Genomic DNA, 17,027 nt, shown 5'->3' on the forward strand with positions numbered 1-17,027 from the left:
TACAGTATGTCTAATGACAGTTTCAATGCCTAATTAGGGTGTTACAAATTAGTCTTAAAGTCCCTGAATTCTATTTGTACGGTGGTGATGAAAAGGATTTCAGTCCAGAATTATCTTATGCGAAACTAAAGGTAGTTTATTTATTTAAGAACAAATTAAGTGCAATTTTATTTATGGCTTTACTTTAAACTAGTGACTTTTTTTTTTTTTTTTTTTTTTTAATTTGAATGTGTTTATTGGCACATAATTGCCGTGGTATTTAGAAGTATTTAAAATATGTTGGATTTCTGAATCAAAGATGTGAATGAGAACTCGTGTTTCATTGACAATGTCTAATGTGTTCAAACATAATTTGATTGTATTGATGAGTTCATACTTCTAAGCAGTTCCTTGTGAACTAAACTCTGTATGATCCGTATTATTTCTTTCTTATTCATTGCTCTTTTTCCTCTCCCATTATTTATTTTTTTCCGGAGAACAAGAAAAATGCCATTCAGAAGGAGACATAGATGTAGCTAGTTCAAAAGATTTTGGAGTATACTTAACTACTTTGAATTGTGCTTGTGTTTCATAAACATGAAAAATAATTTTTTAATATAGGTCTTTCCTATAATTAGTTTTATGAAACTCCAGTCAACATCACGCATTTTTTGTAATGTTGTATCTTTCCCATAACTATTATTCAGTTTTATGTTCAGCAGTTTTTTTGTTTTAAAATAAATTATTTCTGTTTCACCTTTCTTCTCTAGCATTCTAAAAAGTCATTTTTTTTAGAAGTGTGTGTCTAAAAAGTATAGATCAGCATCTCAAACTCATTTTTCTTTCTGAATCAACAGTTTTCCTTGATTGTTTCTGATGAAAAAGATTTAAAGATTCTTCTGCAATTCCAAAATGCTAATGTTGAAGCAATTGCCTAAATATTTGCAATGTTTAAAGCAAAAGCTTCTTAGGTTACTGTAATCTTATTTCTGTGGATGAAATAATTTAGTTCTGCTCCTCTATTTTGACTTGTGAAAAAACTGACATTTTTTCATGGCAGGCTCCTCACTGTGACTTGCAGGGCATAGCTCACTTTCTGTACATTTCTTGGTTTCACATTGTGTAGGTTTTACCATGTTAGATTCTAATCTAAGAAAGGTTGTCTTTTTCATTTATTTTGTTTTAATCTCAGTAATAATCTCAGTATTAAATGGAGTTAAATACTACTCAGTGTGTCATGGTGTTTGTGTTTATATTTGTGTGTTTATATCCTCCTTGTATATGTACATATAAACATCCACGTACACTTTAAAAATTATATGTATAGATGTATTTGTATATATATATGTGTGTGTGTGTGTGTGAATGTAGGCACATACATTTTCAGTGTCTATTATGACCTTCATAACATCCAATTTGTAATTTTTCATTATTTCTTCTGTTCCATGCTCACTTGAGAGTAGCATTTTACTTAGCAGATGATATCTATAACCTACTGCAGTGACAGGCAGTTGTGTGTCCTGTGGAGTGCTTAGTAGTTTGGTGATCTGGGCATGCGTATTAGTAGATATTTTGATCAGAAATTAATTTTTATCTTGTAACTATTTATCTGATTATCATGGTGCTGATTTTGTATACACTTTTAGAGCACACTCAAAGCAAATTAGTAGCAGAATCAAAAAGAATCCCTGAGAGGCTGAGGCTGGCAGAGAGTTCGGGAGGCTGTTCCTCAGCTCCAGCACGTCTGGCCTCCCGCTCCTGCAGGGTCACCTATAGACGTCTATCTAGGATGGTGTCTAGTTAAGTTTAAATATCTCCAGTGTGGAGACTCCACAGCCTCTCTGAGTAGCCTGTTTGTGTTGGACCAGTCTTACAGTATAAAAACATTTTTCTTACATTTAATTGGAATGTCACGTTGTTGTGCTTTAAGCCCCGGCAGGCAGCTCAGCCCCACACAGCCCCAGGTAGTCCCCAGGTAGCCCCTCACTGTCCCCAGGTAGGATGGGGGAGAGAATCAGAGAGGTGAAAGTGCGAGAACTCATGGGCTGAGATAAGGACAGCTCACCAAACAAAGCAAAAGCCGCGTATGCAAGCAAAGCCAAACCAGGAATCCATTCGCCACTTCCCACAGCAGGCAAGTGTTCAGCCACTTCCAGGAAAGCAGGGCTCAGCACGTGGAATGGCTTCTTGGGAAGACAAATGCCATCACTCTGAATGTCCCCCCCTCCTCTTCTCCTCCCTTACCCCAGCTGTTGTTGCTGAGCATGACACCACATGGGTGTGGGACACCCCTTTGGCCAGCCTGGGCCAGCTGTCCTGGCTGCATCCACCCCCAGCTCCTTTTGCACCCCAGGCTCCTCACAGTCAGGGCAGCATGAGGAGCTGAAAAGGTCTTGGCTCTGTGTGAGCACTGCTCTGCAGCAACTAAACATTGGTGTGATATCACCACTATTTTCATCAAAAATCCAAACCACAGCATCATATGAACCTCTAGAGAGAAAATTAACTCTATCCCAGCCAAAACTATGGAATGTGTTTTTAATTTCTGTTCATTGCCTCTTTTGCTATTACTGTAAGCTGCTGAGAAGAGACTATGCATCTTCTTTATACCCTTCCATCAGGTATTCATAAATGTTGGTAATAAAGTACTGTGTTCAGTTTTGGGCCCCTCACTACAAGAAGGACATCAAGGTCCTCAAGCGAGTCCAGAGAAGGGCAATGAAGCTGGTGAGGGGCCTGGAGAACAAGTCCTACGAGGAGCGGCTGTTGGAGCTGGGCTTGTTCAGCCTGGAGAAGAGGAGGCTCAGGGGCGACCTTATCGCTCTCTATAGGTACCTCAAGGGAGGCTGTAGCGAGGTGGGGGTTGGTCTGTTCTCCCACGTGCCTGGTGACAGGACGAGGGGGAATGGGCTTAAGTTGAGCCAGGGGAGTTTTAGGTTGGATGTTAGGAAGAACTTCTTTACTGAAAGGGTTGTGAGGCATTGGAACAGGCTGCCCAGGGAAGTGGTGGAGTCACCATCCCTGGAAGTCTTCAAAAGACGTTTAGATGTAGAGCTTAGGGATATGGTTTAGTGGGGACTGTTAGTGTTAGGTCAGAGGTTGGACTCGATGATCTTGAGGTCTCTTCCAAGCTAGAAATTCTGTGATTCTGTGATTCTGTAATATCCTTCTGAGCTTTCTCTTCTCCAAGCTGGACAGTCTCAGCTTTTCTCAGTCTCTTCTTGTTAGGGCAGATGCTCCAAACCTTTCATCATCTCTGTGGCCTTTCACTGGGCTTGCTTCAGTATTTCCATGTCTCTTACACTCAGGAGCCCAGGTGTGTCTCATCAGTTCTGAATAGAAAGTCACCTTTCCATCCTGCTGGTACTGCTTTTTTCAGTGCGGCTTGGGATGCTGTTAGTCTTTTTTGCCACAAGAGCACATTGCTGACTCACAGTCTACTTCAGGATCCCCAGGGAATTTTCTACCAAGCAACAGCTTTCCAGCTGTTCAGGTCCCTAGCCCATGCATGTGGGTGGGTTTATTCCTCCCCAGCCAGAGTACTTTTCAATTTCCTTTGTTGAACTTTATAAGGTTCCCGTTGTCCATTTGTCCAGCCTCTCACAATCCCTCCAAATAGCAGCACAACCATCTGGTGCAACAGCCACTCCTGCCAGCTTTGTCATCTGCAAATCATAGGATGCACTCTATCCCATTGTCTTGGTCATTAATGAAGATGTTAAATAGTACTTGACCCCTTGTTGGCACCTGGGATACTCCATTAGTGCCTGGTACCTGTTCTTTGTGTATCTGATCACAACACTTTGAACTTGGTAGTTTGTCTGGATGTGAATCCACCTTACTGCTCACTTATCTAGTCTACCCCTCATCAGTCTGTCCACCAGTATTTTATAGGTCACAGGGTCAAGATCTTTCCTGGAATCGAGATAAAAATCATCCACTGTTCTCCCCTTGTCCACCGAGCAAGTCATCAGAGAAGTCTGACAGTTAAGCATCATCTCCCATTTATAAATTCATGCTGACTGCTCCCAATGATATTCTTATCCTTTATGTGCTCCATCACCTTCCCAGAAACTGACGTGAGTCTGAGCCCTCTAGCTTCCCAGATCTTTCTTCTTGAAGGTAGGAGTGACATGAGTTCTTCAAGTCCTCAGGAACTTCACCTGTTGACCATTCAAAGATAGTTGAACCTCTTTATGCACTATTAAGTGCACTGCGTAAGGCCCCATGGGCAGTATGTCTTGTTTGTTTAAATATTCCCTAACCCAGTCCTCCTCCACTGCAGCTTAAGATGGGTGCCCGATGGTGCTGGTTTCCCAGGAATGCATTAGGAGCCTCCCACACACTGATGTCCTGTCAGCACTCCCTTATTTATGTCCATATGCTTGAGGTGTTTCCCCGTGAGCCTTGTATTGTTCATCACAAGGTCTTTCCTGTCATGTCACTCTGCACCCCACAGCTTGCCAAGCTGGGCCATGGGTCCCTTGCTTGGTAGTTGGCTATCATCTCTAAATGTTTCTACTTTAAAGCTCTCCTAACCAAGCTGGTCTGTCATCAAAGGTGCTTCACTGTGTGAACTTACTTGCATTGCTGAATTCCATTGGTGCTGAATTCCTGGTTAGATTGTGCATCATTTTCTCATCCCTGTATAAAAATGAAATAAAAGAAAGTTCCCATTGTGTATTTACGGTCTAAAAATATTGTCTCATTCAGTGAATAGGACAAAGCAGTTGTAATGTGCAATTGCAAATTAAATACAGTGCTCGTGTATTTTTGTGTTTAGAGGACTTTCCAGATGGCAACTGTTTTGGTTTGTATAACCTTTTACTCAAAACAAACATAAAAATCCAACCACAAAAGCAAACAACAACAAAAACATTGAGAAAACAACACCCCTAGCAAGTTTGGGTACGTGTACGGAGGAGCAAGGTTTGATTTGATTCATTGTAATGCGGAGTAATGGACCTGTGAGCGAGTTCTCTTACATTTCGTAGTCCTTGAATTTAACATGAGCGAAGCAGCTGTGCTCTGACTGTGCGGCAGTTCTTGGATGGCTGCAAGGTTTAGCTCCCCCACAACCCCTCCTGTTTCGGATATGACTCAAAGCCTGATGAAGTCAACAGAAAGATTCCCATTGACCTTAATACACTTCATGGGCTGGTCATTAGAGAACACATAATACTGTGCAGTCTCAGGTGACAGACACAGATAACTGCATTGATGTTTGCATACAAATTAAAGAGCAGCAATATAGCAGAGAGGTCTTTGCAATGGCTACTACCAACATTTCCAGCAGTATCTGAGGATTCAACGTTATCACATTTTCTTCCCTTCCACAACAAAATGAAGATCTGATTGGAAAACCTGTGCAAAACTAACAAAGTCTCTGTTTTAATTGCAGTGCAAAACTGTGTCATTTTCTAGTATATGCTCACAGTCTGGGAGATAATACTGAAGTGCTTGGTTGGATGCCTATGTACAGGGTGTTGGGAAGTGCTAATATACCACTGTGTTTCCAGTCCTGTTGCTGTGTTTGTGAACAGAATTAAATTAGTACATGTGCAGTTGTACTTCCATTTTGTAACATAAAGAGTCCTTGCTGCATCTCTACCATTATTATCTTTGAGGTGTGACTTTAAATGTCATTGAAAAAAGTAGGACTCAAATACTGTGAAGTAAGCATGCCCATAAGTATTCTCTTGTATTGTCTTATTGACAGACATTTTTAACAGCTCTTTTGTTTTATAACATTAAGGTGTCTGACTGTGCTATTGTGGTACATTTAATTTCAATTTTTATGTAATTATTCAGATGATGTACTACTTAGTGAAGTGTTAACATATTAAGTAGTGGGACGAGTCTTAAGAAATAAAAAAAAATTCCCTGCTATCAGTGTTTTATTTTGAAAGTTCTTTTAAAATGGTTGCTTTGTCATTCTGAGATTTCTCAGAAAAACACATGAAAGTTGTTTTTTCTGCATATTTTTTTTTTGTATAATAATTTTTGTCTGGACATCTCCAACAGTATTATAAAATTGTAACGATAATTTTTGTTGTTAATGATAATTGTAGGTGCAGAGAAGTCATGTCTATGTTGGAGGTCAGTGAGAAAACTCTTTGAGGATATTAGGGAGAAAATTAGTTGAGGGTTAAATTTACATTTTGGTATCTGTACTTAACACTACTCTGGAATGTGATTGTGAATTAAATGGGATTAAGTAGAAAAAAAAATATACAAAAAATGAGTTGGCTGAAGTTTTGACATATGCTACAGCAAATATTCCAAGTTTTTAATGATGGTTTACAGTAACAGTTCTTCAGGTCTTCACTTCTGCCTTAATTTATAAGATCTATCTCAGTACAATAAAATTCTCAAGCAGAGTTATTTTACTAGATCCAGCTTCTTATTGCACTACAACACAATTCCTATTATTATGTTTATAGAGCTTTAATTGTTATATTGTGTTATGCAGTACAAACCAAACTCTCCTTATTTTGCATGTGATTATTGCAATATGCTGTATCTACAGTCAAAAATGAATCTGTCACAAGACATACTTAATGTGTCCAAGAAGTAGATGCATTTCAGAAAAGAGAATTGCTTTACACATACAAGTTAGGATAATCTTTTATCTTTTCTTCTCATTGTTTTAGTTAAAAACAACAGCAACAAAAAGAAAACTTACTTTACAGTCCGCATGTTCTAAATATTTCACATTTTGACACCTAACAGCTAAAGAGTTAACTGAATATTGATTAGAAAGTGTTGATGCAGTAATGAAAATCCATTTATTTTAGAGCAGTTAGAGCATTAGAAGAAAATTGAAAGACATTCCATTCTGAAACTTAACTGTTTTGTAGATATTTCACAAAAGTATGCGATAAATATTTTATATTTATCTTCTATTGTTTATAAGGCAATTGACAGAAAAATAAATGAAAATAGGAAGCTCGTTATCTACAGTAAAATTATTTGAACACAATTGTTTAACAAAGGTCATTGTTATTCTTTTCTTAATTTCTCTTTATTGCTTGCTTTGCACAGGAAGGAGTTACAGGAGCTGCAGAATCTTTACAGACAAAACATCACACATACAGCACAGCAGGCCGAGCTGATACAGCAGCTTCAGGCTCTTAATACCGATACACAAAAAGTATTGAAGGACCAAGAGGATGCGCACACAGCTGAAACAACATCGTACCAAAAAGTATGCCAGCCTCTTTTATGATCACGGGGTTCATATACCTGCCTATCCAATATCAATGAACAGAGTAATAAAAGCACTGTGTAGTGTTGTGTCCTTTGGATCTCTGGATTCTTGCTACCAAAATATGGTTGGCTGAGTAACACTGTTTTTTGGCCTAATTATATCCCAGAATATATGGCCTCTTGCTTATCTTGAATTAATGAGCCTTAAGGTTTACTTAAGGAAAGGTGTCTGAGGAAAAATAGAAGTGAATTGCTACACATACCAAATTTATATAACTTTGTGTTATGTATATTTTTCTTCTTCCTCTTCAGAGGTTTCATTTGATAAATTTGTTGTTGGTAAATTAGGAGAAGAAATTCCTTTCATCTGTAAATCATGTCTTTGTGTGAATCTCTATCAATTTTACTAGTTTAAGGATTTGGTGTCTTTTTTTTTTTTTTTTTTTTCCAAAATGCAAAAACTTTATGAACCAAAAATAATTTGAAAAAAATATTACTGTGACAGCTTTTTATGTGGATAGCTAATTGAAAAAAATCATAGCTATATTTAACATTTAAGGAACAGACTTTACATTTTTGATGAATAAATGATAACCATGAAGAGCTGACACATGTATACTACCCAAAATTTCTTGTTTTGTGTGTGACAAATGTGATTGGGATGTGTTTTTCAGTCTGTAAGAAACACAGGAGATAGGTTTCATTCCTTTTTAGAGACATTGAGAAGAAGACGTATATAACTTTCATGTACTTCCCACCAATTTTGGAACTGTTTTCCCTTTTTCATCTAACCTACAGTATGTAGAGCGTGCTAAAATTCTGAAGATGGGCATAAGTCGAGGCAGCATCAGTACTGGAGTTCTAAAGACACTTTTGGTTAATATTTTATAGCATTTTAGGCTCAGCACATTCTTGCGTAGTTAAATGTACAAAAGTACAGTGTACAGCTATATATATAATACTGCACTGGACTTCCAGTTTCTAGACATTGTCTTCTGTTCACTGTAATAGTAGCCCAACCAAACTACAAGTAGACTTCTGTCAGAGTTATTCTGCACATGTACAGGGCAGGAGGAGTTCTGTCAATCTGGGGCAAGACAAAGTAAATTATGGATTTATTTTTTTTTAAGATACAGAATTTTAGGTATCAGGTATTGCTATTTCTTTCTTTTTCATCCTCCAGTCAATGCTTCTGTGGCTGTTAAAATGGATCCTTTGAAGAGTCACTCAAAAAAAATTGACATAAGTGAAGATAATATAAACTCTCTTCATCAATGTTTATAGGGCTTAGAAGTGTTCTTCTGAGACTAGTTTTGCAATATATAAGGGAAAAAAACATTCGGATTTTCCTGAGACTGTTTTAAAACATGAAAAAAACTTTTTATAAAAAGTTAAATTTACCCTGCAAAATAGTGGTTTTGCCAGCATACTTTATTTCATTTGGGGAAGGACTTTAACCTATACTATGAAAAATAATTTTGCTAGTATAAGTTATTTTTGTATTATGGAAAATTGATGGGTATGCTTGCAAAGCTGTTTGGACAAGCCTCTTCTAAATTAGGCGTAGTTCAAAATCCATGACTGCTTCAGAAAGCAGAGTTCTTGGTCTCTCTTAGCAGAACTTAAGAGTTCAGCTTACTTGGTGATACAACAAGAACAGAAATATTTTAGCTTTGCAGATAAGGCAAGAACTTCAACTCAGTCGTGCCCTGAAATACACAATTTTGAAGGTGTAGAATTCAATTTATTTATTTTTTTTTTTCCAACATAGAGGAGTAAGGTTTGCATCCAGAAAAAGACAAATGAACTATTTTGACAATTGACTGTTCTGGAACTGATAAACTGTCTTTTAGCATTTCTCAAAACATCTAGGTGTTTTATACCTGGAAGAAATGTGCTCTTTTTGTTTTTTATAAAAATATGCATAAGAAAGGAAGTTTCTTAAGTCAAATAGATCCTCTAAAGCATTTGGTAAACCGAGGCAAGAGATCTTTGAGGGGAAAAGGAGGAGTTGTTCTTTTATAGGATATTCTATACTTCTGATCAGTAAACTGTATAAAATAACAAACCGTAATTGCTTCAAAGGAACATGTAGTTCCCAAATCATAAGTTACACAGTTCTGAAGTCACAGCAGGCCTTTGGAAAATTCAGCATCTATAAAAATAATACAAATACCTGTTTTTTCCTTGAATGAGAGAGGCAAACTATTGCAGACAAATGTGTGTTCTGTTTGTCTTCCATGCGTTAATAATATGCTGGCTGTAACAGCTAGATAAGGACGTGTCAGCTATTCCATAGACATACTCACAGAGGAATATTTTCCAACTGCTCCAAATGGCATTGAGCCTATCAGTGTGTGCATCCTATGATATATTGTCCCTTACAGCAAGATCAATGACCTCTCTGTTAGTGGTCAGATAGGCAGTATATGCTATAGCTCAGGCAGTGTGGCTGGCTGACATACTCCAAGTTCATTATTTAACAGACTACCATTTAGGAAGAACTGCTCTGTGCGCTGATGTTAATGTGTAGTATAAAACAGTAGACTGAGTAAAGAAAATACCTTTCTATTAAATCAGATCAGGGTTGTGAGCTTGCACTGGATTATGTGTAAATCCATTGTGGACCACAATTCTCTTCCAAGTCTAGCTACAGTGGGCAGCATACATATGCAAAGATCAGTAATCTGTTTTACCAAGTTGCAGTGACTAGACATACAGCTACCTTTTTTTAACACAAATTTTAAGGGTGTTATGTTCTACAATAACTCTTCTATGTTAGAGCATTTCTGGAAACAAATTGATATCTATTTCATATTGCAGCTGTAGCTCTCATTCTCAAGGATAAGGAATATTTTTCTAAAATGTATAGCATCTGTTTTAGTGGTCCCAAATACTCCAGGGACTTCATTCCTGTGCTGGATTTAATGAGACTCAATAGATTTGTCCTCACCGACAATTTCAAGGTGGAGAGACTTCAATCAATACTAGGGATAATAAGACAAGAAGAGATTCTGAACTCCTTAGCTAGCTTATCACAGTTTTCTGAAATTTACAATTTAGGGCCTTTGTTTGTATAATGCAGTGCTTTCTCTTGATCTGATGTGGCCTTTAGGTTCTTTGTTAATCATACTGATTAAAATTCTCTTAGTGGAGGGCCTTTTTAGTGAAATGGAAATATCATTATTTGTCTTTAAATAGGAAATAATAATTGGTGTCCTGAAACAACAGATAGAGAATACTAGATGTGTGTGATGAAGAAAGGCATTGCTCAATAGTTGGATTCTTGGCATAATTAGAAAACAAAGTAAGATTTTTCAGTTGTGAGGCACTGCAAAAATTTGCATCAAGTGCACCATAAAATAGATGAAAAATAGTATAGCATTAGATGCATTTTCAGATGTTGTGGTTAATTTTGTGCCTGCTGCTGCCATTCCAAGTTTCATGGTGTTCATGTGTGGAGATAGTTTACTTTCCTTCAAGTCTGAGAAAATGTAATCAGAATGTGCAGTTACTGGCTTTGCCGTCTTAAGGTTAAATTTCACCACTGCCAGTCTTCTCTGGGACCACAAGAACAACAGTGAAGCATAGTTAAAAATCACATATACCTGCTTATTTTAATGCATATTTTTAACATTGAATCCACAAAATAAAAACGTTTATAAATGTTAGTAATAACAGAGGTTCTTCCTTAAGTTGGAATAAAACACATGTGTTCTCTCACACAGGATAAGAACCGAAAGAAACTAGCTATCCAGTCAAGCCTACCAAAATCCACATCATTAATAAGTGGATTGGTGTTTTTGTAGTCCACTTTGTTGATGAAAGCTCTGCAGAACTCAGATCTTTAGTAAAGATTAACTTGCACTTTAGTTCAAGCTGCAACAATATTTTCTATTGTTTGAAGATGTATTAATTAGGTTATTCTATTTATATCTTCTATATCAAATTCCACTACAGCTGGTCTCACACTAGCAAGCAGATTTTGGGTTTAGATGTACCTGTATGTTAAAAGTAAAGTTGTGTGTAGACTGTGGCTCTCTCAGGGCGATGTTAAACTCTGCGCTCACAGGTGATGATTTTCGTGTTTGAAAAATCTTGTGCTGAGATTCTTAGTGTGCTTTAGTTCCTCTGCTTATTTCTGTAGACTGTTACTCGTAGAATGCCTTTTTTTTTTTTTTAATAAGTAAATAGTCTATAATTCTGTTTTCAAACCATTATTTTAATATTTCTGACAATGATACAGTATTTTTTTACATTATGTAAAACATAGATTGAAGACATTTTGTGAACTGGTGAGAAGAGTGCAAGAAGAGATGTATGTCAAGAAAGGAAGAAAAAAGATTAAACTTAAGTATTTTTGTTAGTAATACCTACTATGGTCTAATTTAGAATGATCAGATTTAAATGTTTCTGAATTGTATGTGTAATCAGATTGGTAATGGTTGTGTAGTCACAATGGGGGAGCTCCATCCAAGCCAGAGGCAGTACAGTGCAGAGAATGTGCAGCCTGTATTCCGGAGTGCCTCTTCAGTTTCATCCTAGAGCTTCTCCAGCTGATTTCTGTCCTTTTTCTTCTCAAATTCTCATAAGCAGTGTGATCTTGTAACACGAACTTCTGTGACAGTGTTATTAGTTCCCCTTATAGCCTTACGGTATCTCAATTTAGACTTTCTTTCCATTTGTTTATTTACTGTATGTCTAGTGTTACTGTATGTTTGCATTCATATTTGCTCTGGTCTCTGCAGTGATCCACAGTTTTTTAGGGGTAAGCACTTAGACAAGCATTTAATACAGGTTAAATTTTATATATAGTTCTAATGTTTATTTATTGTTTTATATCATTGGTTATGGTTGCATTTTAATGAGTGGCACTAGTCTACACTAGTGTCTTAGATCCTCACAGGGGTATACTTTTTAAGGAGATCTCTCAGCTGATCCCACTTTCTGTGCTTTTGTTGATATCATAGAAAAGTCCATGAAAGCATTAACTAAATTCCATTTGGATTAAACAGAACTGCAAAATGTGTTCCAGCTGTTAATTGGCTTCAGTATGCAGGACCACTCTAAATCTACTTTAAAATAAATCCTGCACACTTATGTAATGCGAGTGTTGGTTATTTGTGTCAACTGTTTCACTTTTTTTTTTTTTCAGTTGCACTCTGATTCTGACTAATATACAGTCTAGTAGATAACATAGGCTAATTACCTACTTTTATTAGCTTTTATTGGTATGCCTCATCCTTTCTTGGCCTTAATTTTGCCTTCACACATATTTAACATATGCCAATGCTTTACTTCATCCCACCATTACCAGACTGAAATATTTTTATCAATTGTTGGTCAGGCTCTAGAGTCCTGTATTTTGGTTGTCCTGGAAGTTCTAGCTTTGGTCTGCCATTTTTAGATGATTGACTGGCACTAAACACACCTATTCTTGTAGTTGAGTTTTGTGTTTTAAGTAACTCTTCAAATATCCATCAAAAACTGTTTTCTGGTTAAATCAGTATAGGAAATTTTGAGGGAAGCTGAGAAATAAGTGATACTTTTATTTTTATACTTTGGCTAAGTTACTCTTCCTTCCTGTCTGATAAATAAAGCTCTTGTGTCATACAGACTAAATGTATTGCAGTGTACTGGCTTCAGATACTTTTAATCTTTCTTTATTTGCTTTTAAGTACCTTTACATATAACAGTCTATGTTGCTTGTCAAAGAAGGAACAGCTTTAAGGCATTATAAAGAGATACTGAAAGTACAGTCTGTGCAACAGTTTTTGCAGAACAAAGTCTTGTGTCACTGGTGGATGTTTTCTTTTTTCTATCTGCCAAATTTCACAATATGTATATGGAGTGTATATGTGTAAAGAATGATTTAAAATCTTTTAATTTTTCTTTCTGTCCTGTAAACATAAATATATTGTTTCTCTCATATTGACAATTAAATGATTTCCTGGTGAAATCTCACATTTTAGTAACGTCCATGCAGGATATAACCACTTACTTATGGATAGTCAAGAATTCACACCTCTTTTCTGTGAAGATTAATAGTTCTGAGATAAATAACTTATAATATTTTTTGTCTTTCTTCTGTGTTTTCTACTCAGTGTTCTTTCTCTGTAGTTCTCTGATCTCCATATTATATCTTTTATCTCTACACCTGATTTTTTGTGTCTTTATTAATGGTAGATCTATTTTGCTGTGTCGTTCAATTTCGTATGTTCTGGATTGTGCTTACAGCAGTGTGACTAAATGTGGTATTTCTTCTAAACCAAGTGAAAAATTAGCAGAAAATACCAGCATAATACCATATAAACTTAAAGCATGTATGCAATTCAGAAAATAGTTTTCATGTCAATAAATGAAAAGATACAGAGCCAAAATGAAACCTGGATGTTCTAGTTATCTCTAGACAGTAGATAAAATTATTTCTTTTCATACAGATAATTTTAATTTTGAAATTTCCTGAAGTTAAATATTCTTTTTTAATATCAGTCCTAAAAACTAGCACATTGATGTTTGGGGAAAAAAATAAAAAAAATAAAACAGTGAAAAGATGAATTCTATGAATTTGTTTCTTGCACACTAGCTTTTAGCTAGTTTTATACTTCAAATATATGTGTTTTGTAATTGTTTTCAAGCTAGAAGGGTTGGAAAAGTTTATGCAAGTAAAAAAGACATGCTATTTGTCTTGTCCTGACAAATGCTTACTACTAAAAATACCCATTAGCTACATTAGAGGAGGTGGCTGCCAGCTAAAAAATAGGCATCATATTTTTGATGTTCTCCATTCATCTTACTAGGATGCTACCTTTCAGATACTATAATTATGACCACTTAAGTGCTGCTAGTCATAAAACCAACAAATTGTCATAGTGGTATGATCTAGCTAATGAGCTTATAGCTGGAAGTAACCGTGCCTTGATGTTCCATTCATTTGGCAGGACATTAGCTAAAAATGCATATTTTGGTAAATTAACTGTTTATGTGCTGTGAAATACTTGCTGATTTCCATAAGCAATTGGCTTATCTTAAACTTGAATTTTCAGAGATGATGTAAGCTCTCTTAATTATTCAAGAAAGATTCAGTAGGCAAAGAAATTTCAATGTAAAAGTTTGATTTTTAAGACTCAAGAGTCAAAGTATCAATATATCTGGACATAGAATTAATTTAATTTAGGCAACATAATTTCTAATCTGCTTTGGGAGTAGAAAAGAAGTAATTACCTTGTCCTGTGTGGACTTTGAAATCCTTGGGTGTAGAAAATGATAGGAAGACGGAAAGGAAGGGTATTTATTGTTTGCAGATCTCGTGCAAAGTGATAGGTAGACAGGTTCCAAACCGAAAAGTTGTGATTCTTTTTCTAAAGGCTATAAATACTAAGCAAGGTAAACAGATGAAGTAGAGAAAGAAGCATATCATTTAAGTGAACTTAAGTAAAGCTGCCAAGACAGTAAAGACTAACTTTTAAAATTTAAAATGTCTATCAAATAAACATTATCAAGATTCTGAATTTCTAATTTTCATACTTAATTAGTTTCTTTTGGGAGGAATTGCAGTAATGGGCCTTCCAAAGAAAACTGTCAGCTGCAGAAGTACATGCCTTGCACAGATTATTTCATGGTAGAATAAATAGCAGAGGAAAAGTTGTTTATTTGGAGAAACAAGGGCAATCAAAGGAATGTTTGGACTGCGGTGTTTGAGTAGTAAAGCTATAGAGTCAAGTATTTCCTTCAGAATGTGAACTGTTGTTTGTCGAGCTACGGGTTTATTTTTCAAGCTGACTTGTATTTTTTTTTTTAATAAAAAATTCATTTTGTATTAAAAGTTCTTAGATCTTTATAATATAGAGGTAAAAGTGATGGAATAGCTGTTCCCTTATTCTTGCAGAATAAGTTATTCTTCTCAGCTATATGGGACATGCTGCTAGTTATCACTTAGGTGGAGTTCTAGAAATTATTAGTGGATATGTAATCTCTTATAAAATAATTGCAGAATACAAATAATATTCTGCTTCCAATGAGAGAATAGTTGAACAGTCGTGGAGAAGACCATCTAATATAATCTTTGGATTTTATAACTAATGTCCAAAAAATTCCCAGGGATAATTATTTAATCAACTCTTTTACAATTATACAAATTGCAGGAGGCATTATTGGATTCACTGTATTGCTACCCAAGCTCAATTTAAAATGTTAGTTAAAAAAAGAATTAAGTTATTCTATACCAGAAATGGATGGTGTTTTGTGTTCTCAATCCTTTAATGCCACTAATGCCTGTAAAGATGCTTTTTTTTTTTTTTCAGTAGTCAGGAAGTGATATTTTCTTTTTTTCTTTATCTTTTTTTTTTTTTCTATATATATTTTATAGTTTAACATAACCTATTCAAAAATGATTTTTAGGTGTTCATTTATGTGCATAAATGCCATAAAAAAGCAGTTGAAACATAACATTCTGATATAAGTTGTGCATGTCTAGAAAAACTTGTTTCAGACCTAGTTTCAGGGTTTGTCACAATCACTGTTTTCCAACATACAGAAGATGCTAGGATTCAGGAAGACAAGAAATGTGAAATAATTGTCAAAAGTGAGCGTGATCTTTGCAGCCAAGTTGCTTAAGTTACAGTTCCTCTTGTCCTGTATTTATATGTCTGCCTTCATTGATGCTATTTTTATTTTTTTTTTCTCTTTCCCCCTCTCATAGCTTTATAATGAATTGACTTTATGTTTTGAAACTGTTAAAACAAGTGAAATTCAACTGCAGCAAAGCTGTGCCTCTCTTCAGGAGCAGTTATTTGGAAAAGATCAGAAGATTTGTCAGTTACAGCAACAACTTCAGCAGGCTCATGATGCTTTAAATGTATTATACCAGGATTCTTCTCATGAATTACAGGTGAGACAATTTTTAGAATACTACAAGTTTTTTCTTCTTGTTTTAAATTAATCTTCTGGGCAAGGCTGTTTTAGAGGAAAGTGGAGAGTTTTTTTGTTTTAATGAAAAAATGTGCAATTGTGCTGCTGCAGTAGTGTGACAGTCTGCTGTTGCTAATAGAGGGTACTTTGCAATTAATTTGTATCTCTCCTTGAAAATAAACTGAGTAATAGTGTCAGTATTCATCCAGACTCTTATTTATGTGCTCTAACAAAGCTAAAAAAAAGACATCAAAAATAAAAACAAAATGATTTTGTTTCTGAAAAGAAATGTGAAGTTTTTGCATTTTCTCTGTGGAGAATTCCATATATTCCATTTCCAATGAAATATATTGGTCTTGTTTTGTTCTGTTTTTCCTGAACATGCAACTAAACTTTAGATCATAAATCTAAAGAAAGTATTATGGTGGAAAGACAGACTTGTCTAAAAATTGCTAAGCTTTCATGTACCATTTGGAACTATTATAATAAATCCTTCACTTCCACTAACAGGCTTCCAACTTCCCAAATGTGCAGATCTTATGTGTATACCCCCGACATTTTCCAAAGGCCAATTTATGACTTAAACTGAATTTAAAAAGAAATAATGTCACCAGCAGTTCTAGGGAAATGATTGTCCCATTGTATGCAGCCCTGATGAGACCACACCTTGAGTCCTGTATTCAGTTTTGATCCCCTCGCTGTAAGGATATCAAGTTGCTGGAATTCATTCAGAGAAGAACAAAGCTTGTGAAGGGATTAGAAAGCAAGTGTTATGAGGAGCAACTCAGGAAACTGGGGTTGTTTAGTCTGCAGGAGGCTGATTTGTAACTAAAATAAAAAAATTATTTTAGAAAGATTTACATAAGAAACACTTAAATACATAAACAAGGTATTTCAAGACAGATTCTACCCAGTGTTACCGTGAAAAA

The 17,027-nt window shown here is 35.7% G+C and overlaps 1 protein-coding gene across 1 annotated transcript in view; it reads left to right on the plus strand.

The window, feature by feature from the left end:
- Positions 1-17,027, plus strand: part of CNTLN (centlein) — a gene marked incomplete at its 5' end in the record, with an annotated part of 202,072 nt that overhangs the window by 62,427 nt on the left and 122,618 nt on the right. The window contains 2 exons of the mRNA XM_084304658.1: positions 7,024-7,186; positions 15,890-16,078. Coding sequence (XP_084160784.1) covers positions 7,024-7,186; positions 15,890-16,078 — 352 coding nt within the window. The remainder of the gene's footprint in view (positions 1-7,023; positions 7,187-15,889; positions 16,079-17,027) is intronic.

Source organism: Netta rufina (genome assembly GCF_964035555.1).
Source record: "Netta rufina genome assembly, chromosome: Z".
NCBI classification, from domain to species: domain Eukaryota; kingdom Metazoa; phylum Chordata; class Aves; order Anseriformes; family Anatidae; genus Netta; species Netta rufina.